Genomic DNA, 24,651 nt, shown 5'->3' on the forward strand with positions numbered 1-24,651 from the left:
GTTCTTCGTTAAAACAAGCAAAATAATCTGCCAATTAGGTAAGTGAAATAATCTTATTTCACAGCGACAAGATTATCAGCCGCCTGACGCAAAGTGTAGCACTGTTGTATAAGACTAAAGAGTAAATTCTGCGAAAACACCCGACTGGATGTACTTTATCCTGCTTATTACATGGTAACTTTCCATAAAATAGCCTTTTTTAGAGCTTTAATCGTTTTTCTTTTTAATTCTTTATTTAAACACAAAGCTGACAGAAACTAAAACAGCTGATGGAGTATACACTAACCTGTGCATTATTCAGACACAAGATGGAGACAAACAGTCAAAAACACAAAGCTGACAGACACTAAAACAGCTGATGGAGTATACACTAACCTGGACATTATTCAGACAATAGATGGAGACAAACAGTCAAAAACACACAGCTGACAGACACTAAAACAGCTGATGGAGTATACACTAACCTGCACATTATTCAGACACTAGATGAAGACAAACAGTCAAAAACACAAAGCTGACAGACACTAAAACAGCTGATGGAGTATACACTAACCTGAGCATTATTCAGACACAAGATGGAGACAAACAGTCAAAAACACAAAGCTGACAGAAACTAAAACAGCTGATGGAGTATACACTAACCTGGACATTATTCAGACAATAGATGGAGACAAACAGTCAAAAACACACAGCTGACAGACACTAAAACAGCTGATGGAGTATACACTAACCTGCACATTATTCAGACACAAGATGGAGACAAACAGTCAAAAACACAAAGCTGACAGAAACTAAAACAGCTGATGGAGTATACACTAACCTGCGCATTATTCTGACAATAGATGGAGACAAACAGTCAAAAACACAAAGCTGACAGACACTAAAACAGCTGATGGAGTATACACTAACCTGGACATTATTCAGACACAAGATGGAGACAAACAGTCAAAAACACAAAGCTGACAGACACTAAAACAGCTGATGGAGTATACACTAACCTGCACATTATTCAGACACAAGATGGAGACAAACAGTCAAAAACACAAAGCTGACAGACACTAAAACAGCTGATGGAGTATACACTAACCTGCGCATTATTCAGACACAAGATGGAGACAAACAGTTAAAAACACAAAGCTGACAGACACTAAAACAGCTGATGGAGTATACACTAACCTGCGCATTATTCAGACACAAGATGGAGACAAACAGTCAAAAACACAAAGCTGACAGACACTAAAACAGCTGATGGAGTATACACTAACCTGCGCATTATTCAGACATAAGATGGAGACAGTCAAAAACACAAAGCTGACAGACACTATAACAGCTGATGGAGTATACACTAACCTGGCCATTATTCAGACACAAGATGGAGACAAACAGTTAAAAACACAAAGCTGACAGACACTAAAACAGCTGATGGAGTATACACTAACCTGCACATTATTCAGACATAAGATGGAGACAAACAGTCAAAAACACAAAGCTGACAGACACTAAAACAGCTGATGGAGTATACACTAACCTGGCCATTATTCAGACACAAGATGGAGACAAACAGTCAAAAACACAAAGCTGACAGACACTAAAACAGCTGATGGAGTATACACTAACCTGCACATTATTCAGACACAAGATGGAGACAAACAGTCAAAAACACAAAGCTGACAGACACTAAAACAGCTGATGGAGTATACACTAACCTGCACATTATTCAGACACAAGATGGAGACAAACAGTCAAAAACACAAAGCTGACAGACACTAAAACAGCTGATGGAGTATACACTAACCTGCACATTATTCAGACACAAGATGGAGACAAACAGTCAAAAACACAAAGCTGACAGACACTAAAACAGCTGATGGAGTATACACTAACCTGCGCATTATTCAGACACAAGATGGAGACAAACAGTTAAAAACACAAAGCTGACAGACACTAAAACAGCTGATGGAGTATACACTAACCTGCGCATTATTCAGACACAAGATGGAGACAAACAGTCAAAAACACAAAGCTGACAGACACTAAAACAGCTGATGGAGTATACACTAACCTGCACATTATTCAGACATAAGATGGAGACAAACAGGCAAAAACACAAAGCTGACAGACACTAAAACAGCTGATGGAGTATACACTAACCTGCACATTATTCAGACACTAGATGGCACCAAACAGGCAAAAACACAAAGCTGACAGACACTAAAACAGCTGATGGAGTATACACTAACCTGCGCATTATTCAGACACAAGATGGCACCAAACGGTCACAAACACAAAGCTGACAGACACTAAAACAGCTGATGGAGTATACACTAACCTGCACATTATTCAGACATAAGATGGAGACAAACAGGCAAAAACACAAAGCTGAAAGAAACTAAAACAGCTGATGGAGTATACACTAACCTGCACATTATTCAGACACAATATAGAGACTAAACAGTCAAAAACACACAGCTGACAGGCACTAAAACAGCTGATGAAGTATACACTAGCCTGCGCATAATTCAGACACAAGATGAAGACAAACAGTCAAAAACACAAAGCTGACAGACACTAAAACAGCTGATGGAGTATACACTAACCTGCGCATTATTCAGTCACAAGCTAATTCTGGCACATTGTACATTTCTGTATTATTGTCCCTGTCAAATAAACCTGAAATTAAATACAGCGGGGGGAAATAAGTATTGAACACGTCACCATTTTTCTCAGAAAACATATTTTTAAAGGTGCTGTTGATTTGAAATTTCCCCTGGATGTTGATAACAACCAAAAATACCCATATATGCAAAGAAAACAATATTAATTACATTACAAAGGAAGTTCTGTGTAATAAAATGAAATGACGCAGGAAAAAAGTAACGAACACATGAAGAAAGAGAGGTGTAGTTCGGCAGTGAAAGCCCAGACAGCAGCTAAAATCTCTCAGTAGTTCTTCAGTGTAAATGAATATCAGCTGGTTCAGTCCAACATCTACATTAGCAGGAGGATGAAGATGAAAACAGGGTGGACATTTCAGCAAGACAACAATCCAAAACACAGCCAAGAAGACTCTCAGATGCTTTCAGAGAAAGAAAATCAAGATGTAGAATGGCCCAGCCAATCACCTGACTTGAATCCAATAGAGAATACAAAATAAAGCTCAGATTTGACAGACGAGACCCACAGAACCATCAAGATTTTGACACTCCGTTGAAGTCTGTGAGAAGCTCACACCTGAGCAATGCATGTGACTTCATTTTCCAGAACTCATTTTCAGATTTTTTTTGTTTTGTTCATATCTATTTTTATTTATTTTTCTACCAAAATCTGCTTTAATTCCATGTTAACAGCTCCTTTAGAAATATTATTCCTAGAAAAAAATGATGTGTTCAAAATATATTTTCCCCACTGTATGTATATATATATATATATATATATATATATATATATATATATATATATATATAGTAATGATTGAAGTATAAACTCACCCACAGATCATGCTCGGCGTAGTCAAACAGGAGCCAGACTTTACGGTCACTGTGAGACAGAAACACTTTCTGCAGCGCGATGACGTTTGGATGCTTCAGCTCTCTCAGCAACTGCAGAAAGACAAACACTTTATTATTCTGCTCATCACCTGCTCACTTTTTAAAGCGGGCCTATTATGCAGAAATCACTTTTATAAGGGGTTTAAATACTTGAAAAATCCACTCTGCGCAGTGGCGCATGGTCAAACAGGGTTGTGCTTATTCTCTTAATGAGTTCTGGATGTGTGTTTTGTCTCATCTCCAATTCCCTTTAAGAGTCAGTTGCGTCGCGCCATGGTGCATTTGCTATTTACATGATGACAGACTTTGTAAGTGGAAAAACAACGCTTCACTAGCAAGAAAACGGTTAAACAGAGCATCTGCAGCGCGAGGATGAGAGAATGAGCCTTCTCATTCTTTACTTTCACTTTCTCTCTCTTCCACTGATAAGGAAACGTGTTGTACGCACAGACATCCATCAGCCTACATAATTAGTTTTGTTTATTAAGCGCAAAGATTTGTTCCAAAACTATTTCTAAATTCAGTTCGAATTTCCAGCAAACAAATAAATGAACAATAATAACGAAGTGTGTTCAAAAAAGAGTTATATCCAAATACACATGCTGTGCCCCATAAGGTCTAAAACCTGACAGGTGGACAAATCTAGGCTTGTTTTTAATAAAACAAATATAAATATGGATCTATTAAATATTACTGCTAATAATAATAACATTATACAAAGGCAAATTGTCGTGTATAAACTAAAAAAGCCCCCCGCCAGATGAAGAAGGCAGTGGTTTTCATATTTATGTAGAAAATAATAGTTGTTGTAATATTTAAATCCTTTAATTCTTTTTCATTTGTGAAGATATTTTCGTATTGCTGTGCATTCTGTGTGTATTAAGCAATGTGTAAGCGAGGAGCACAACTAACGCGCTCTGCGCTGGACTTTAGACCTCCTCTTAGCTTGTCTATTGAGCTGTTTATTTTAGATCCTCAAAATAGCAACACGCCAACAATGTGCTTAGACCAGAACACCTATGGGCGCACATATGAGCGCAAATGCATTTGCTATTTACACAGCGTGGTGCAATACGTCAAAACGATACTTGCGTCAAGCTGAAACTAGCAAACAACATTTACATCACGCCTTGCGTCTTGTGTTGTTTCAAACCTTTGTGAAATTTTTTCTGTTGAAAACTGAAAGGATATTTTGAAGAAAGCTGAAGACATGTAAATATTGACTTTCAAATATTTAAGTTTTCCTACTATAGAAGCACTTGAGGGAGAGTAAATAGTGTGTAAAGGCTAACTCTGGGCTGAACTATCCCTTTAAATGCATTCTGCAGACACACATTTATGTGGCCAAGTGCAAATGGAAGCCAGAAGCAGAGTAATCTGACTAATCAATACGCATGAAGAGAGCGAGTGAGGCAATCGATTGGAAGGTCATGTGACCACAGCATCTGCAGTGTTTGAGCACACATCCAAACATACATGCATACTGGGATTTACAATTCATCCTGTGAATGCCTTGGATTGGATGGAAAATGATTTCATTACTGCACGTTTACACAAACGCTCACACGCATGAACACCAACACACACTGTGTGGGTCAAAATTATTCAGTTGATACTAAATTGATACTAAAACCACTTGAATTATTAGCAGTGGTGCAAAGTAACTAATTACAATATTCTTAAATTACAAATTAAATACTCAAATTACAAATTAAATACTCAAATTACTGTAATTGAGTAGTTTTTCTCAGGAATTGTAATTTACTCAGTAGTTTTAAAAATGTGTACTTTTACTCTTCCTTGAGTACATTTTTAATGCTGTTATCAGTACTTTTACTCCTTTATAATGAAGCAGTCACTGCTTTATTATTTCCTGTCTATGGGGATTAGAAAAATCAGTTCTGTGATTCCTGTCCAATCAAATCACACATAGAAGGTAAAAGTGTCCAAGAAGATGTTCAAAATCTGTACAGGCATTAACCCAGAGATTGTGTACATGCATGTCACTGATGAGAAGATGATGAATGTTTACTGTGTGATGACCGTATTGGTCTTAAACACCCAACAGTTACAAGACGTCAACATGACTTCAGATTGACATTGTACCCCAGCATTGTGGGGACGTTGCATTTTGTGTGGAAATGAAAATCGGGTTTACATTAGAAATCAACGTCAGGCCGACGTCAATGTCCGATGTCCAACCTAAAATCAACCAAATATTAACGTCAAATGATGTTACAGCTTGAAGCCATGTGGACGTCACCACTATGACGTCTGTCAGACGTTGGATTTTGGTTGCCATATTTGACGAATAAATGTCAGTATTTGACGTCAATATGATGTTGGTTGAAAATATTGACTGGATGTTGGATTTTGGAAACCGGAGCACCGGGAGGAAATCCACGCCACTGCTTTTGTGCCCTGTGCTTTAGACTTTACGCAACCCAAGCTCATTCTGGAAACGTAGCCCCGCGGACGTTTCTGGAGACTGCGATTTACGTGGCCGAAGGTACGTAAAGGCCGCGTTTAGTTTTTTTCGAGCGAACGCTGCGGGCGGTGTGGCGCCGCTCCGCCCCTCCTCTTCGCGCTCGCCGGCCGACGGCTCGCCTCCGAGTGAAGGGCTTTCCCGATGAAATCAGTTTGTCCGCTTAGCTCACAGCGTTGCGTCGGCGGAGCGGAGGCCCCGGAGGAGGAGGAGGAGCCGGCCACGGTGGACGACGACCTGGATCGAGACCGGGGTACAGCAGGTTCCGGAAATCAGGTAAGACGAAAAACGGAATCCGAAAAATAAGGGCGAGAATGCGGCGGGATCAGAAAACGCGGTCGAAATCAAAGACGAGGGCTTTTGCTTTTTTTTTTTTTTTTGTGGACGGCTTTTGCGAACCGTCGCTCGGGTTTAGGGAAGGAGGAGGGGGAGGAAGAGGAGGGCGGCCGAGTCGGCCGATCCGGCGGCTTTTCGCGTGAGAACAGCGCGGGCGCGAACGCAGATGCGCCCGAGATGCGAAAAAGCGCGCACAGCGGCCTCTCGCGAAAACAAAAACCGCTCGAATACGTACCTCCCGGGACGTAAATCGCGGTCCGCAGAAACGTCCGCGGGGCTACGTTTCCACAATGAGCCCGGGTTGACTTTACGCCTAGACTGTTAAAATAGAGCCCAACCAGTAATCTAATCCAATGTGTACAAAATATAGCCATTCTTATTCCTGTAGTAGAATAAGCAGTCTTATTTCATATGATTTATTATCATCGCTTGTTTTTTTGAGACACGGTGTACACTTAGGAAAACTACAATTTTTACAGTCATCTTTTAAAGTTGGTTCAAAGCATGTTTCAGTGTAAGCAGATTTAGCATTTTATGCTGTAGTCTACCTTTTTAAATGGTGTTTCTTTTTTTTTTTATTAGCAGCATTAACCTGATTAGTTTTTCCACATTGTTAAGTTTCTTAAATGATTCACTTCTAACATATTAAAGTGAAGCTAACTTTCAAATCTGCCATTTGTACATGTTTATATCTAAATGACTTCTCCTGATGGCTCTAACGCTAAATAAATTCAAAGATTTCCACACTTTAAAATGACAACGCTTATTAAATGTTAAAAACAACAATGAACAACAGCTTGCAGCTAAATATTTAACTAGAATATGACCTCAAATTAATGAGCCAAAGCCCAGTCAACAGCTCTCAACTCATATTAGCCAAACTTCAATACCTTTCACTCTTCACCCCGCTCTCACACAATATGACTATTGTTCTGCATTGCCAACAGTGGCAGAAAAAATAAGATAAGACATTTAGAGACTGAGAGGGAGAGAGAGACAGAGAGAGTAGTTGATCATTTTAGTTTGCTAGTAACAACATAAGTCCAGACAGATATCTGAGTATGACCTTGAGGTCATTAAAACACCAGAAGCCCTGTGACTTAACTAATGTAAACAGGACTCAATGAAAAAGCAAGCAAAGCAGCAACAATGCACAGTGCCGTGACTCATAAAGTGGCCTTCTGGGATCTCCGTACACCCGAGACATTTCTACATCTCAACAACAATGCTGTTATGCACTTGTTTTCAATCTCAGGAAAGAGCTGTGCTGATGCTGCTGCTCCTGAATCACTCCAGCGTTCAGGCACTTTAAGCTTTGGGGAGCTTTAGCTTTTAGCACTTTGTTGTTGTTGTTTTGTCTGAGACTCTCAGGCATGCTCTGGATTTTGCCTTAGAAAAATATAAGGCGTTAGTTCACCCAAAAATGACAAATTCTGTCATTAATTACTCACCCTCATGTCATTTCAAACCCTCGAGCCCTTCCTTTATCTTCAGACAAAAATGACAAAAAAGTGTTGCATGCAGAACTGTTGCAAACAATTTATTTGTGTTGAATTTACACAAACAAATTAAGTTTAATAATGTTCAACTTAATTTGTTTGTTTAAATTAAGCTCAAATAAATTGTTTACAACCACTTAACGTAAAAAAAATTTAGTAAATCCAAGGAATCATCTTTGAATATTTTTTTCAATGTATTTTACATGAAATCCGAGAGCTCCCTCATCCTCCATGGACAGCAGTGAGCCAGGAATGCGCAAAGTCTTACAGCCCTATCACACACCCAGCTCAATGTGCGACCCAAGTGTTTGTTGTTGTTTTTTTTTGCTATTTTCAGCCTGTCGCAGGTTTCATTCTCACGTTTTTTTGTGCCACAGCGTTTAAAAAGCAAAATGCATCTGCGCTCATTTGTGCACAAATGTGGTTGCTGATCTGAAAAGGACGTGTGTTAAGGCGCATTGTTGTCATGTTGCTATTTTGAGGCAACTCAAATAGACCATTGACTAACTAAAAACTGCTTTAAAGTCTTGCTCGCACAAGCTTTGTCAACTCTGCCCACAAATTTTCAATAGGATTGAGTTCAGGGCTTTGTGATGGCCACTCCAAAACATCCATTCTGTTGTCCTTACAGCACATTTGAACTAATTTGGCAGTGTGCTTAGGGTCATGGTCTGTTTGGAAGACCCATTTGTGGCCAATTTTTATTTCCTGGCTGATGTCTTGAGATGTTGCTTCAGTATTTCTCAATAATGTTCTTTCTTCATGATGCCATCTATGCTGTGAAGTGGACCAGTTCCTCCTGCAGCAAAACAGCCCCACAACATGATGCTGCCGCCCCCATACTGCACAGTTGGGATGGTGTTCCTAGGCTTATAAACTTTCCCCTTTGTCCTCCAAATGTAACACTGGCCATTATGACCAAACAGTTCAATCTTAGCTCCATCAGAGCACAGGACATGTCTCCAAACATTACTCTTTTTCCAATGTAATTGAGCTAATTGTAATCTGGCTTTCTTGTTGATTCTGGCTTGTTGATTTCCCCATGTTGTCACACAAGGAAGCAGTGTGTTTGAGCTTTTCCTTCAATACTATTCTACAGTTGTGCCTCCAATTAACTCAAATGTTGTCAATTAGCCAATCAGAAACTTCCAAAACCTTGACACCATCATCTGAGCTTTTTCGGTGCCTTTTTATACAGGGTTTGTAAACTTCTTCTTTCAACTGTACTTACGTTTACTCATGAGATGAGATCAGGCTGGTAAAAAAATAACGCCCATGCCTTGATCTTTATTCCTAAACATATGAAACAATTAAAGCATGCAGATGTTTTTGAGGGGATTAGTGTTTCTGTTTCTAGTCTGTAAAACTGCTTTGTCTGTCTAACACCGACTGCAGAACCTGTTTCGTGATCACCCTGTCCAAAAACACCACACCTTAAAATCCCCTGATCACAATTCAACCTTTTCAAAGTAAAATGATTATGAGCTCAACAAACAGCAGGGCTTGATTGTGCGTGAAAATAAAGATCAACCAGGCACAATTGAAGGAACGGCTCGCACGCAAGAGCAAACCTCCAGCCCCGTCACTGCATCCACTGGTGGGTGAGCGTGTTTGTGTGCTGAACTTTATATAGAGCGTTTTACTCAGACCAAAACAAATACGCACATACATTTATGAGGCATTTATTAGTGTTGTTTACCTTTCACAAGTCCATCCAAATCTATTGCACTGGGATTATTTTATAAAACACTGAAATGCGCAGCTAAACCATACCTGTCTACCCTCCCATTTTTCCCGGGATTCTCCCGTATTTTAAAGATCTATCCTGCTATCATCCTGTAAAGGTATTTTCCTGTATTACTCCCATATTTTCAGTCTTTCTCTAAATGGTGGCAAATAAACATTAAAGAGCCGAGCTTCCCTATACGCAACCCATACTGCCGAACCACCAGGGGCCGCCCCTTGCTCTTAAATGTGAGTCTGTTCTGTGCTTTCGCTTAGTTTAAGCATGAAAACAATCCGCTTGTTAAGTGTGACGTCCAAGCGCTCTATTCAACTCAATGGGGAGATTCATGAAATGGTAATAATAAACGTTTACAAAGCGATTTAATGCTTTCGAAAGTCACGATCGCAATATATATGTCCATGCCTAATATCCGATGGCTAAAAAGTGATAATTTTTTTATAAATTGTTACATTTTTGGTATTTGATATGCAGCAAGCCCAGAGATTGTTGTGTACACTATGATTTTATATAAAATTAACTTTAATGTGTGATAGGAATAAAACGTGATCATAAACGAATGATTTCTCCACTCAAATGAATGGTAGCCTGGACCCCGAAACAGTATTACATACGTCACAAACACGTCACCACTTAACAAGCGGATTTGAAACACACACAAAAATGGCGGGATTCCCCTTCCTTTTCATTGCAGGTGCCATTTCCCCTTCATATGCAATCCTCAAAACAGTCATGTAGCGGTGCGTGACTGTCAGCTGATTCCCAAACGAGGTCTGTACACGCTATTTGAAGTGGAGTGAAAATTTAGGTTTTGGGTGACGGTTTGAACAGACATATACACATAATTAATAGAATGCTTTCATTATAACGTTAGATGTGTGCACTTTTGAAACCTGTTATTGTAATATATATATATATATATGTTACATTGACAGGTTTTACTTCAAAAATGCACACATCTAACGTTTTCTCTCTCTCTCTCTCTTTCTATACATATATATATATATATATATATATATATATATATATATATATATATATATATATATATATATTTATATATATATATATATATATATATATAATTTTTTAATCATTTTAATTAAACAATATAAATATATATTTATAATAAGTTTAAAGTAAACATAAATTAATATTTTATATTATTTAATTGCATTAATATATTTCTTTTTCATCATTTGCAAGATGCAAGATTTGCATTATGCTATTAACAGCTAAGTAAGGGAACACCTTTTTTTCTGGGTTTGGGGCTTGTGAGTACTTTTACATGGACATCAGTGATATAATGATTTGCCTTAATCCGAATAAGACAATAACATGATTCAGGTGTTTACATGAGTTGCTTTTTGAATGTCATGATTCCCAGTTATATGGTATAGCACATAAGTAACGTCATTGCGTTACCAGCCTATAAATGTTTCCTCCGCAGTTTGTGTCTGTGGTCCTTTAAGACAATTAAAATCACTGTTTACGTGGTAGACTCTTGATCAGAGTATTGTCTTAATCATATTAATATCAGAGTATTGGTGTCCATGTAAACGTACTCACTGAAAGTGCCAGATGAAGTCACAAGCTGTCAAAGACAGTCCATTCCTCACCTTTAAGTTGATTCCGTGAGCCCTCAGATTTCAATAGTTTCACCTGTTTCCCCCTTACACGCAACTTTTGTAAAGCATCTGCTGCATGTTGGTGTGTCAGAATCCTTGCTTGTAAAATACAGCCATACTTTACAATGCTTGGTTTCCTCCGGGTGCTCCGGTTTCCCCCATAAGTCCAAAGACATGCGGTACGGGTGAATTAGGTGCGTTTAAATCGCCCATAGTGAGTGTGTGAATGAGCGTGTGTTTCCCAGTTATGGGTTGTGGCTAAAAGGGCATCCGCTGCGTAAAACATATGCTGGATAAGTTGGTGATTCAGCTCAAGGATCTACGCTGAAAAGAAAAATCAATGAATGCGAACTATTTGAATATCAGTCATCTGAGGGTTCAGACAAATCTAAATATATTCTTTAAAGTTGTCTAAGAAGTTGCTTAGCAATGCATATTGCTAATCAATAATTGATTTTGATATATTTAGAGTAAGCAATTTGCTAAATATCTTAGTGGAACATGATCTTTACTTAATCTTCTAAGGATTTTTAGCATGAAAGAAAAAATATAGAAAATTTTCACCAAAACAATTGAAATAAAATCTTCCCAAAATGTGCATGAAGAAAAGCGAATGCAAGCGTAGCTGATGTATTTTGGTATTTTTGTATTGAACAGAACAAAAACACTGGATTGGAACGAGGGTGAGTAATAGCCATTAAAGGGATAGTTTATCTAAAAATAATCCTAACCTTTTAGTAGGGGCCAAACCTTTTTTGAGTTTTTTTTACTTCTTTTGTTGAACACAAGTAAAGAGACTTTATAAGACTTTAGTTAAGCAACAATAAACACCATTTACTAGATTATTACTTGCCTGTTATTAAAATATCAACTGTTCATTAGTAGTTGAAGTATGATCTTACTTTACATCCCATCCTAGAGAATACCCAAACTCAACTACTACCTTAATAACTATTAATAAGCATCTAATTATTAGTTTAAAGAGCTAAAAAATCTTAGTTAATGGTTTTTTAATAGAGTGAATTGTACATTAAAATAAAGTGAGCACTGACTCCAACAAATTTATGTTTTTAATAAAGAAAGCAAGTCTGAAACAAGAGGAGGGAGAGGAACTGTTTTTGTGTGAACTGTCCCTTTAAGAGCAGCAGATGCTACACAAGGCCAAGTGGAGCACAAGGTCAGAGAGAGACTTTGTTATCACAGTGTTTTTATTATCCCACTTCCACCTCTTAACATTAATATAACATACTGTAATCTGATGTCTTTCGCACATGAATGAATTAACCATTGACACCCTTGAAATGTTTCCTGCACGCCCATCCACTGTTAGGATTACAGGAGGCTTTGTTGGTTGCATTGCGTTTCCTGGTTCCAGTGTTTGGTTAAACCTTGTTTGCTTTGGTTCCTTGGTAGTATGCACCTGTTTGTTGCTCTTTTGTTCACACCTCAGTGTTCTTAAGAGGGACAATTCACCCAAAAATAAAACTCTACTGTCATTTATTCACTCTTTACCTGCTTCAAACCTGAGTTTCTTCCATCTGTTGAACAGAAAGCAAGATGTACACCTTTGTGTTCAACATATAAAAGAAACTCAGGTGTGAAGCATGTCTAAACTCAGTCCTGAAGGGCCAGTGTCCTGGAGCTCTTACTAGATATACTAGAAACTTCCTGGCAGGTGTTTTGAAGCAAGTTGGAGCTAAACTCAGCAGGACACCCTTATAGTAAAGGGTGAATAAATGCAACACAGGCTCACTGTGAAAATACATCTTTGTGTGAACTTTGCGTACTTGGTATTGAGAAACAGCCAGTTTCACAGTTGTATGTCAACATTTTTGTTTGATTTTAACCCTTAGCATTCCAGTGCTCCACCCATGGGCCCCCGAGCAGTTACAGGAATGCTGATGTACCCTTATATACTTACAAACAAAATTGAAAAACAAACCAAAAAGGCATCATTTAGAACAAAATATGGCCAAAACTAAATTTGTTTTAAATTTTGGTTCGGCAGTTCAAAACAGTTCACCAAAGTAAATATTTATGAGTAGATTTACTCTTGGCTCCTAAACAACTTTGAGCTAGAGAGTGAGGCCCCGTTTACACTAATGCGTTTTCATTTTAAAACGGCATTTTAGATCAAAAACGATTCGCGTCCACACAAGCGTTTCACCTAGAGTTTCTGAACATATCTCCGTCCACACTACGCCACCAAAAAACGTATATCACGTGACCATTCGCACACTCTGGGCATGCGCATTCTAGTATAAACAGGAAGCATGCATCTCGCTTGGCATTTGGTTATTGTTAGTCAATAAACACCGGTTGAACAATGAACGTGATGGCACATAAAGCAAGGGAGGTCTTTTTGTGAACAGACGCGTGCGATTAGCGATTAGCAAGCTGAACTGCCGCTCTAGGCAAAAGACGGTCACGCCGCCCTCAAACCTAAAGTGAAACTGGGGGGGGCGGGGGGGGGGGGGGGGGGGGGGGGGGCTGGGGGGGGGGTTGGGTCTATTCTACCGCCTATACCGCCTATATAGTATATAGTTTAGGGGACGACGCTCTCTATATTCTGCCACCCTAGACGCGGATATAATTGTGGGCGCGGGTGGCGAGGGTAGTTTAGGGGACGCCACCCTCTCTATTCTACCGCCCTAGACGCGGCTATAACTGAGGCGCGGGTGGTTTAGGGGAGGCCGCCCTCTCTATTCTGCCGCTCTAGACGCGGATATAACTGAGGCGCGGGTGGCGAGGGTACTTTAGGGGACGCCACCCTCTCTATTCTGCCGCCCTAGACGCGGATATAACTGAGGCGCGGGTGGCGAGGGTAGTTTAGGGGACGCCGCCCACTCTATTCTGCCGCGCTAGACGCAGCTGTAACTGAGGCGCTGGTGGCGAGGGTAGTTTAGGGGACGCCGCCCTCTCTATTCTGCCGCCCTAGACGCGGATGTAACTGAGGCGCGGGTGGCGAGGGTAGTTTCGGGGACGCCGCTCTCTATATTCTGCCACCCTAGACGCGGATATAATTGTGGGCGCGGGTGGTGAGGGTAGTTTAGGGGACGCCACCCTCTCTATTCTACCGCCCTAGACGCGGCTATAACTGAGGCGCAGGTGGTTTAGGGGACGCCGCCCTCTCTATTCTGCCGCGCTAGACGCGGATATAACTGAGGCGCGGGTGGCGAGGGTAGTTTAGGGGACGCCATCCTCTCTATTCTGCCGCCCTAGACGCGGCTATAACTGAGGCGCGGGTGGCGAGGGTAGTTTCGGGGACGCCGCTCTCTATATTCTGCCACCCTAGACGCGGATATAATTGTGGGCGCGGGCGGCGAGGGTAGTTTCGGGGACGCCGTCCTTTCTATTCTGCCACCCTAGTCGGCCGCCTAGGTCGCCTCTATGGAAGCGCCGGCCCTGGCTGCTGTAGTAAAAAAAAGGCAGAGTTTAACTGCACAATGGCGCCTAAAACGGACAATAGTGCAAACAACGCTCCCATTTCTGTGTCCATGTTGTTGTTTACAGTGAAGGCTGGTCTGCTGTTTTCCGGTAGCGTTAAAGCCATGTGTTATAGTCATGTGATAGGGGCTTGACGAATAATGGAAGGATACACAATAACACAAAAGCCCCAATCAGGTAGCGAATCTCAGCGGCCCCGCCTCTGTTTTCAGATGTCTCCGTTTTCCCCCATCCACACTGAGACAAAGCAGCAGTGTTAAGAATGAAAACAGCCACTCCAGTGTTTTCAAAACGATCCGTTTTCGGCGCTCGAAAACTACGGCGTAGTGTGGACGGATTTCGTAACTGTAGCAAAACTTATGCGTTTTCAAACTAAAACGCATTAGTGTAAACGGGGCCTGAGATTTTAAAGACTTTGCATTCATTGAAGAAGTTGCATTCATTGTTGCATTGGGTGTCGGTCCATGGAAAATAGAAAACAATGTAAAGATGTGACCCTGAGGCTGTTTGCCAGATGTTTATGAAACTGTTCTTCTCTCTCAGCCGCCATTGCCGTGTTTGGTGTTCATGCAGCAGCGGGACACGTTTACAACCACACCTACTGCAGTGTGCGGGTGCTGTACTGTTTGAAAACAGCACACCAGTCTCTCAGCCTCTTTTATGACTTATTTTTGCCACAAACAAAGAAAAAACATGAACTTTGTTTATTTGAAGTATACCAGGGCCTTAAAGAGCCCCTATTATGGGTTTTTGAAAAATGACCTTCCATGCAGTGTGTAGCACAGCTCTAAGAATATGGTATCCAGCTAAGGCATAAATCTGAAAGTAGATGGTGTTTAAAACTATTGATTATTTAAATGAATCGTCTTGATAACGAGTCTTTAGCTGCGTCGGCGTGACGACGATACGGAAGTTAAGCCACGCCCATTTGTTGAGTGCGCAAACCCGAGAAAATTAATTGTGCTCTGAAGTGTGAGGGGAAAGCTAGTGTTATTTTCTCAACCCAAAGAAGAGGCTGTGAAGAGTCAGTCGCTGAAGATTATCTTTGCAAAAACACCCCAGCATTATAGCCCTATAGCATTATAGCCCCAACCTTGTGCTGTGTTCCTGTCATTTTTCTGACAAGTGCTTCAGCAATCTAAACGCTTACAACAAGGGATTTATCTGCGTTTGTTAAAGGAAGGATCAGAAAATACTATGGATGTATGGGACTTTGTCAGAGCTCGACAGGAACTTTTGTCCCAGAAGTCATTGCAGCTGAATAAAGGACGTGGGAAGCGCAGCTTCTTATATATAATAATTATTAAAGTTTGGTCATATAACTTATTCATCTCAGGAATTTCCCTAAATGAGATGATGAATGTAAACATTACCATGAAAATCTTTATAAAGGAATAAACACATTAAGGATGTTTATTTGCTGAAATTCATATTAAAATCTGTTTTATTTGTATAGTGCAAAGTATATTTGTAAGGCTTTTGTGCATATTATATTTATTGAAAGGGAAAACAACAAATCGTTGTATAAATGCTGTAATGCTTAAATTGTTTTCCATCAAAAACGCATGAAGGTCATGAGACCATCAGGAAAAGGACGCATTCTCTGATCTCGCCGTCTCTCGAGTTCATTCTTCCAAGCTGACCTGGCAAGACTGCTCTCCACGAGAACACAAGTCCTTTCTCTGCATTCTTGGAATTGAGAAACAGCCATACAAAATATGAAAGATTGAATCTTTGGCCCTCTTTGCCATTGTACATGTGGGCCACTTCTGGCTCACATTCATTTTGTCTGGGCCGAACGAAGACTACCAGTGCCGCATAACTGCCTAAACTGGCCCACATTTGTATGCTATCTGGGAAGAGACTTTGGTACTACTGACTACTACAACTTAAACGGTCAATCAGCCAATCAGAATCAAGCATTCAACAGCCATTCAAAAGTTAGCATTGGAGTTACTCACAGCGATTTCCCTGCAGGCAGACATGGAAATACCCGTTCCTTCAATCTGTTTCAGTGCATACTCCTTCTCATCCTTCCTGTAAAACACAATCACAGATTTACTAGATGTGAAGAAAAGGCATTAATTATGGCGTACACACTACTACAACTCATCACAACAATAGACAAAATATTCAGTCAAGCCCGAAATTATTCATACCACAGGTATTTCAATATAATTAGATATAATAATGCAATCTGAGATTGATAACAACTGGGTATATGCGGACGGACTTTTAATTTCTCAGTGACCTGGGTAAAGCACTTCCGGTGAAGGTCTGTTTTTTTTTAAATCAGTGATCTCCAATGCCTGAGGGATATCCGATATTGACCTTATTCTAAAATGCGGAAGTGCGCCTGTTTTTGCGATTGTTTTAGCACTTCCGATTCAGGTGCCTATGGGAGAAATGACTAGGAATAATAAACGGCAGAAAATGGTCAAACTACTTGCTCTACAAACAAATGTTTGCATGACTATTAGGGCTGCACGATATTGAAAAAAAATTGACATTGCGATATTTTTTTCCCTGCGATATATATTGCGATATTTAGAAATTCAGAATCGGGAGTTTTGAACTGCTCAAAAATTAAATAATCAAAAATTCTATAATAATTTGGGTACTTTTTTAAAGCATTTTCATAGAATATAAAAAATGAATGAGTAAAAACACTGAACAAACATTTTTATAGTTTCTTTTGGGTTGTTTATAAAAAATATGACCTAACTGTCAATTCAGATAAATCAAGCATCTAATATGTTATGATATTAATACTAAATGTTGTTTTTACTGTGATAAAGGTGAGCTCATTTGGTGAATGCAAAGATGATCACATTTAGCAATTAACACAAAAAATAAGTAACAAAATAAGTGACAAAATAAGTAATTTAGCTTTTTATTAAACAATAACAAACTTTTTTTATTACAACATTCACAAAACAGAAGGAAATATCTTGTCACAAAATTGTAAAAATATATAAAAACAGCTAAACACTCACCCCCTGAGTGGTTTAAAAAATAAAACATTTAACACACAATTAAATTGTGGATAAGATAAACTTGTTCTAAAAATTACCAACAATTAACTTTACAATAAATAAAATAATATGGCAGTTATATATTTATATATATATAAAAATATATATAATAAATAAATAAATAAAATATAAATAATATAAATATAATAATATAATAAATAAATATAATAATAAATATAATAATATATATTTATAAATATAATATATATATATATATATCTTTTTTTTTTGCTTTGCATTGCACCTCCTGCGATGTGACTATTGCGGATGCGCACATCGCAATTTCGATGCTGAAACGATGTATCGTGCTGCGTGCAGCCCTAATGACTATACCAAGTAGAATAATGTAATAAGAAAATATCAGTTTGCAACATCAAACAGCAAAATGAGCAGTTTTTTATGTCTAAAAATTAATGGAAGTGAATGAGACCGGAAGTCTCGAGCCAAAAAGATTCAAATGGCTGCTTCCACTCGTCGGCGAAGAATAAGGTGAATAAAGTGGGTCTCAGATTGTACAAGAAGCACTGCACTAAATTACATTTTTCCCGCCATTCTTTGAAAATATTAACATTTTCTTATTTTACCCCAGTGGTGCTTCTGCGCTAGCCTGCCGATCCTGACAGGCACGTGCGAGTAAAAGACTTTTTGTCTCGTTTTACACTTGAGCAACTAAATAAATGTCAAAGTCTGTTTAACTGATTGTATTTTAATTGCATTACAACATCCATGCTGTAAAAGGAACCGTATAAAATGGAAAAAAGTCACATTAACCGTTCACTGGAAGTTTATCAGTATGGGAAGAACACTAGCTCCGCATATACCCTAATTTGAAAATTGTGCAAACATAGCAGCATGGAAATAGGTGATGTGTCTCAATGGTAACCTGATGGTAATTAACTCCACTGATAAAAGACAAAGTGGCGAGGCAGTGGCGCAGTAGGTAGTGCTGTCGCCTCACAGCAAGAAGGTTGCTGGTTCGAACCTCGGCTCAGTTAGCGTTTCTGTGTGGAGTTTGCATGTTCTCCCTGCCTTCGCGTGGGTTTCCTCCGGGTGCTCCGGTTTCCCCCACAGTCCAAAGACATGTGGTACAGGTGAATTGGGTAGGCTAAATTGTCCGTAGTGTATGAGTGTGTGTGTGTGGATGTTTTCCAGAGATGGGTTGCGGCTGGAAGGGCATCCGCTGCATAAAAACTTGCTGGATAAGTTGGTGGTTCATTCCACTGTGGCAACCCTGGATTAATAAAGGGACTAAGCCGACAAGAAAATGAATGAATAAATGATAAAAGACAAAGTCTGACGCTTTCCTGAAAAAAATGCTTGCTGCAAACAAACAGCGTTGCTGTATCGGCCCGGACAGGATCAGGGGGGAAAACATGCAACAAACCCTGTGGGTCATGGAAACAAACATATACGACCTGTGTCTCACCTCTGTCATTGGGTTTCCCAGCTTGGCAGTTACTATTAGCTAAGCGTAAATCATTAAATTAGGCCTTGTCCATTTCGCCTCTTGCTTTCGTGACCGTCACCTAGCAACGGCTGTAAACAAAACAGCAGCTCGATGACGCAAGCGTACCGGGGTTCAGAAGGAAAAAACAGTGTGAACACAAACCAGCTTAAGGCTGTTTATACTTCTGCATCAAGCGCACGCGTATGCTACAGCACAGCCTACGCGCTGACGCATAGCCCAACGCCGTGGCCATCGCTGACACGCACCTCTCAAAAAATGGAACTACACATCGCAACGACATGTAGCGCAAGCTCTGGGATTGGTTAGCTTGGAATCGCTGACAAGTGTGGGCGGGACCGAGAGCTGTGCGAGGCCGATGAAGCGATTGTTTACAAGTGTGGAGTCCCGTGATGGAGCTCCGGATGAAAGGTTTTGCTTTGTGTTTACCTTCCCTAGTAGCAAAGAATTCTGGCCCAGATTTGGCATAAAGCTGGCACAGCAGGCATTCATCCGGCACTGGCATACAGCATGTGGGCCAAACATGGCCCGGGTTTGGCAGAGGCGGCACACAAGATTTGGGCCAGATGAAAAACGTAGTATTTGGCCCAGATTTAAAAATTTGATAAGTGGGCCATGTGAGTTTGGCCAGTTTTGACCCACATTTAAAATACACTAAAATCATTTTTTAGTAAAGAAAATAAATTCTACCAATCAGGTCACTTTGAGAAAAAGCGTGCCCATAGTGTGCCTAAAGCGCATCACTCCATGGGTTTATCAATTTCATTGCAATCGTGACACACCAACCTATCTGGCCCAGTTCAGGCCCAGTTATGAGTTATTAACTTGGCTGAGACTTGGCCCAGATATGGTCCGTGTTTGGCCCTTGTCTGGAAGCCAGATTTGGTCCAGTCATGTACCGTAATTCACTGCGGCATGTGGGCCAAGCAAAACCTGATTGTGTGGGCCACAGCTGGGCCAGAGAAACTTTGCTATGTGGGTTATGATTAAAGTTGTTGCATGTCCGCCGGTTCCTGCCTCAAAATAAGCGAGTTTGAGCGTTCAGAAAAAACAAAACGCCAGCGAATAAACTCAACACAGAGGAACATTAACACCTCATTGCCGACAAGCTTTTCGGAAGTGTTATTGCAGAACATCAGAAATAGCGCGCAGAAGTATGAATGCACGGCTACGCGCGTTGCATGCGCCGTGGGTCACGCCGATCACTTGACGCAGAAGTATAAACCAGGCTGTACTCTCGTACTTATCAGGGGTTGCAGCAGCGGAATGAACCACCACAGAAAATAATATCACACAGATATTTAAAAAATTGGAGATGCGGTGGCGCAGTAGGTTGTGCTACTTACTGCATCGCCACCACATTTTCATCTTTTCACAAAGAAACTTTAGTCCTGTTTCGAATCTGCTGCTATGCTTTAAATTTAAAGTGACAGTAACCAAAACAGCATGATTTGGATCAAAGCCTAAAAGGGTCCATTTCAGAGAGATATAAAACATTATCTGTGTGGTATTTTGAGCTGAAACTTCACACACACACTCTAGAGACATAAGAGACTTATTTTACATCTTGTGTAAAGTGTCATAAGAGGACCCCTTTATTGAGCACACATTGACTCCTGTATAAATAAGAGCACACACACACACACACACACTGCAAGCACGTGAACTCGATCACAGATGCTCCATAAACTCCAGCACGCAAGAGCTTGTGCACTTATGAAGAAGTGGGCAGCTGTTATACTGCGTAAATGAGTATGTCAACTCGTGCACAGGTGAGCCTCTGAATTCCAGCACATGTAAACATGACATCTTCTCATCCGAGCACACAAACTCACAGTGGACTTCAAACGCATGCAACTTCTGGACAGAGGAACTGATTTGCAGTGAACTCCTGCACACAGGAGTGAAACATGCATCACGCTGGCTGGTTTGGGGGTGGACCGTTTGAAGTGCGTCCATGAAAACAAAAACAATCACACACACACACACGCAGGCTACAGAAAACAGCGCAATTCCCCCGACACATATGAAGCTCCTGCACACCCAGAGACAGCAGAAGCGCGTGCAGTGAGTGAAACGCGTCAATCAAACGCGTGTCTCTTACCCGTCTTTACGCTTCGCTTTATAAACATGCCCGTATGTGCCGCGACCCACTTTACAACCTTCATATTCAAACAGATCTTCCACTCTCTCCCTCTCGGCGGCGAGCTTCGTTTTGAAGTCGTAGTCCATTTTAACCCATAAATATTTCTTAATTTACAAGAAAATAAAATATTAATTATTACATGCATTAATTAAATGATCCGATCGTTTTTATTACCCCACCATTTCCTTGTTTGGGATTTTGGTCGGCTCCGCTTAACGGTCACGTGCTCGGTGACGTATTTTATTGTGGCGGGTTGCATTGTGGGAAGCGTAGTGCCGTTTGATGGAGCGCTAGCTCGAGTTGACGGCGGCAGGACATCTGAAAAACTACAGCGAACAAATCCTCCTTTCGTCTTTCCACTCTTGATTCAAAACTAACATTTCTGAACGTTAGCGCTTGGAGTGTTTGCACAATGGCAGAAAAAAAGCTTATAATAACTAAACATAATTAATAAAATGTGTGGAATACATAACCTAACAGTTTTTTTCTTTTTCAAAGAGAGTGCTAGATAAATGGGAGTCAATTATTTGTGCAGTGGCTCAGCGTTATAGCAACGCAAATGTTTGCTCATCTATACAAGGACACACACTCACACACGCGCTACTACAGCGTGAACTCATACTTTTACGCAACATCCCGCTTGACTGATATCCGTTCAACCAATCGCTGTAGACCTGAGGGTGGCTCCCTCGCCGCGATTGGCAACGACGAGAATGACGTCGTCGGGTAGGTAATAAAAGCTCCGCGCAGACTGCCGTTCTGCGCTTACACAGTATGGCCGGCGATATTAGCTAGCACTCGCCTACGGTATTCTCTGTAAAAGGGAAGACGGTAAATACAAACAAAAAAATAAGGCAACTACATCTGGACTGCTCAAGGACTGTAACTAAGCTATTAAGTTATAACCGCCAACGAAGGACTACATAATTTGTGATTCCATCCGACGGTTTATTTTCTGTTGTTGGAGTCTGTTTGTCTCACGATGGAAGAGAGCAGTGCACACTTCTTCGAGGGGACCGAGAAGCTCCTGGAGGTGTGGTTCTCCCGGCAGGACGAAGCCAAAGGAACCGGGGATCTGCGCACAATCCCTAGGTGAGTGAGTCCGTCCGAGCCGCGGGTGCCTCGGGCGGAGCGGGGCTGGATTTCACCGAGCCAGACGCTCCGTTTGGGGCTTAAATCGTGTGTGAAACGCTGTGATAATGTCAGGAGGTCTGGCGGAGTGACATGTGGCGCAGGCTCTGACACCCGTGGCGTGATCAGCACTTCTGGCCGTTTTTGACACCATCCCCCTTTAGACTCATTCATTTCAGCTGTCAGGACTGCAGCTCAACTCCAGCCCCAGCGAGCTGCCCATATTGGCAGTATTAGCTCGTTCACTGCGTGCTGTTAATCACTGCAGTGCACGCGCGTTGTAAATCATCAGCTCGTTATGATAAACAATCGTCACGCTGATGTCGTCCACTTTGTCTTTTCGGTGTGTCGTTCAACATGTGACTCCGGAGGCCGTTTGCATCTGTCAGCGAGTTTCTGGAGCGATGATTCTCCGAGTTTCAGCCCTGCTGCTGTCTGCTTCATTTATTGATGAGCTGTACAGAGAATGCTGATCGATTAGCCAGTGGCTAGCGCTAGCTGATATGGCGCCATAGCAAACACACCTCCTCGCCCTGCATCAGTGCTGCTGTCTAAAATGCTTTACTTATTCGATTAGTCCCCTGTAACTGCGCATGTTCTGTTTGTGTGTGTGTTCGCACAAAGCTGTGCATTTGGACAAGGGCCTGCTCTTTATCTGCAGTGCTGTATGTGCACACACGCGAGTATGAATGAGTGCAGGCTCTATTTTTGGGGAGTATCATGGCGGTTGATCCTGCGCCGCAGCTTCCATGTGAAAATCACGTGTATGCGTCACATGCCGTAAGCTCCGCCCCGCGCACGGTGATTGGTCGAGTGTCCCGGCCGCTCATTGGTCCATATGTATGTGCGCAGAGCCTGACAGCTGCAGCAGAAAACGATGAGTTCATGCGCGCGCGCAGCAGCCCTCCTGTTTTTATGATTGTGATTTATTATATTGCGTCATGTGTGTGAATATTTTGAGATCACCTAAAAGCACAATAAATAAGCTTCCATTTTGATGTGGGGGTGGTGTTGGGATACGACAACATTTGGCGAGGTAAAATCTGAAATGAAAGGGTTAAACATCCAAATATTGAGCAAAAATATCTATCTATCTATCTATCTATCTATCTATCTATCTATCTATCTATCTATCTATCTATCTATCTATCTATCTATCTATCTATCTATCTATCTATCTATTTATTTATCTGTATATCCATCTGTATATCCATCCATCCATCCATCCATCCATCCATCCGTCTATCTGTATATCAATCCGTCTATCCATCCATCCATCCATCCATCTATCTATCTGTAAATCCATCCGTCCATCTATCCATCTATCCATCTATCTATCCATCTATCTATCTATCTATCTATCTATCTATCTATCTATCTATCTATCTATCTATCTATCTATGTGTATATCCATCCGTCTATCTATCTATCTATCTATCTATCTATCTATCTATCTATCTATCTATCTATCTATCTATCTATCTATCTATCTATCTATCTATCTATCTATCTATCTATCTATCTATCTATCTATCTATCTATCTTATCTGTCTGTCTGTCTATCTATCCTTCTATCTGTATATCAATCCATTTATCTATCCATCTATCCATCCATCCTTTTGTGTATCTATTTGTGTTTATATATGAATGTGTGTGTAATCCAATTTTTTACATAAATATAATAATTTGATGAAAACCAGTCAAAAGGTGAGTCCACTGAAGTGTAAGAATTATTAGTTATCCGCCTCATTCAGATGTACTAGGCCACTAAACAGATTGTCTGTCAGTAAGCGTAATTATTATATTTAAAATGACGCCACGACTGATGCATTTCACTGATGAGTGTGATCTTAACTTTGGTTGACTTCAGCTGTGGCGTAGTTGATGTAGGACACGTGTAAAATATGAATGAGGACAGGAGTGTCCTGCAGGAGGGCCGTTTCTTCATTTTCTCAGTACGGTAAGCTGATCTCTGGTTTCTCCGGCTTCGGCTGTCATAGTGAGTGATGAAGGGTATTAGTTTGCTTCCGGGAAAGCGTTAACTCTCTCAGAGACACTAGAAAGAGGATCATTGGCGTCTGAGCACAGCCTGCATCCAAATAAGTCCATGAGGGCGAGCAGCTGCGCCACCGCCTCCTCTCCAGCTGAGGAGGATCAGACCTGTCCAATACATTCACTGGGGCGGTT

General features: G+C 40.8%; 4 protein-coding genes across 26 annotated transcripts in view; 2 read left to right on the forward strand and 2 right to left on the reverse strand.

The window, feature by feature from the left end:
• Positions 1-18,875, forward strand: part of akap7 (A-kinase anchoring protein 7) — a gene marked incomplete at its 3' end in the record, with an annotated part of 498,825 nt that extends 479,950 nt beyond the window's left edge. For both annotated transcript variants that reach the window (NM_001442885.1, NM_001442886.1), the window contains 7 exon segments: positions 4,803-4,817; positions 9,366-9,381; positions 10,963-10,975; positions 11,049-11,058; positions 12,616-12,621; positions 15,202-15,215; positions 18,850-18,875.
• Positions 1-23,186, reverse strand: part of cdk19 (cyclin dependent kinase 19) — a 76,060-nt gene extending 52,874 nt beyond the window's left edge. For 9 of the 10 annotated variants that reach the window (XR_015518077.1, XR_015518075.1, XR_015518076.1 and 6 more), the window contains exons 1-3: positions 21,292-21,547; positions 16,649-16,724; positions 3,489-3,599 (exon numbers count right to left, since the gene is read on the reverse strand). Coding sequence is in view for 1 of the 10 variants with exons in the window: in XM_087297995.1 (XP_087154121.1) it covers positions 3,489-3,599; positions 16,649-16,724; positions 21,292-21,419 (315 nt within the window). In the remaining 9 variants the exon portion in view is untranslated. Of the gene's footprint in view, positions 1-3,488; positions 3,600-16,648; positions 16,725-21,291; positions 21,548-21,955 lie in introns of those variants that run through there. The other variant, XR_015518078.1, reaches the window with a different exon arrangement.
• The window catches only part of ppil4 (peptidylprolyl isomerase (cyclophilin)-like 4), an 892,903-nt gene that overhangs the window by 816,516 nt on the left and 51,736 nt on the right, over positions 1-24,651 (reverse strand). The window lies entirely within an intron of this gene.
• Positions 22,079-24,651, forward strand: part of amd1 (adenosylmethionine decarboxylase 1) — a 30,661-nt gene continuing 28,088 nt past the window's right edge. For 12 of the 13 annotated variants that reach the window (XR_015518030.1, XR_015518032.1, XR_015518036.1 and 9 more), the window contains exon 1: positions 22,097-22,425. Coding sequence is in view for 3 of the 13 variants with exons in the window: in XM_087297868.1 (XP_087153994.1) it covers positions 22,316-22,425 (110 nt within the window). In the remaining 10 variants the exon portion in view is untranslated. 13 annotated transcript variants of the gene reach the window in all.

The sequence above is a fragment of the Danio rerio genome, chromosome 20, assembly GCF_052040795.2.
Source record: "Danio rerio strain M-AB ecotype USA chromosome 20, GRCz13ab, whole genome shotgun sequence".
Classification (NCBI taxonomy): Eukaryota; Metazoa; Chordata; class Actinopteri; order Cypriniformes; family Danionidae; genus Danio; species Danio rerio.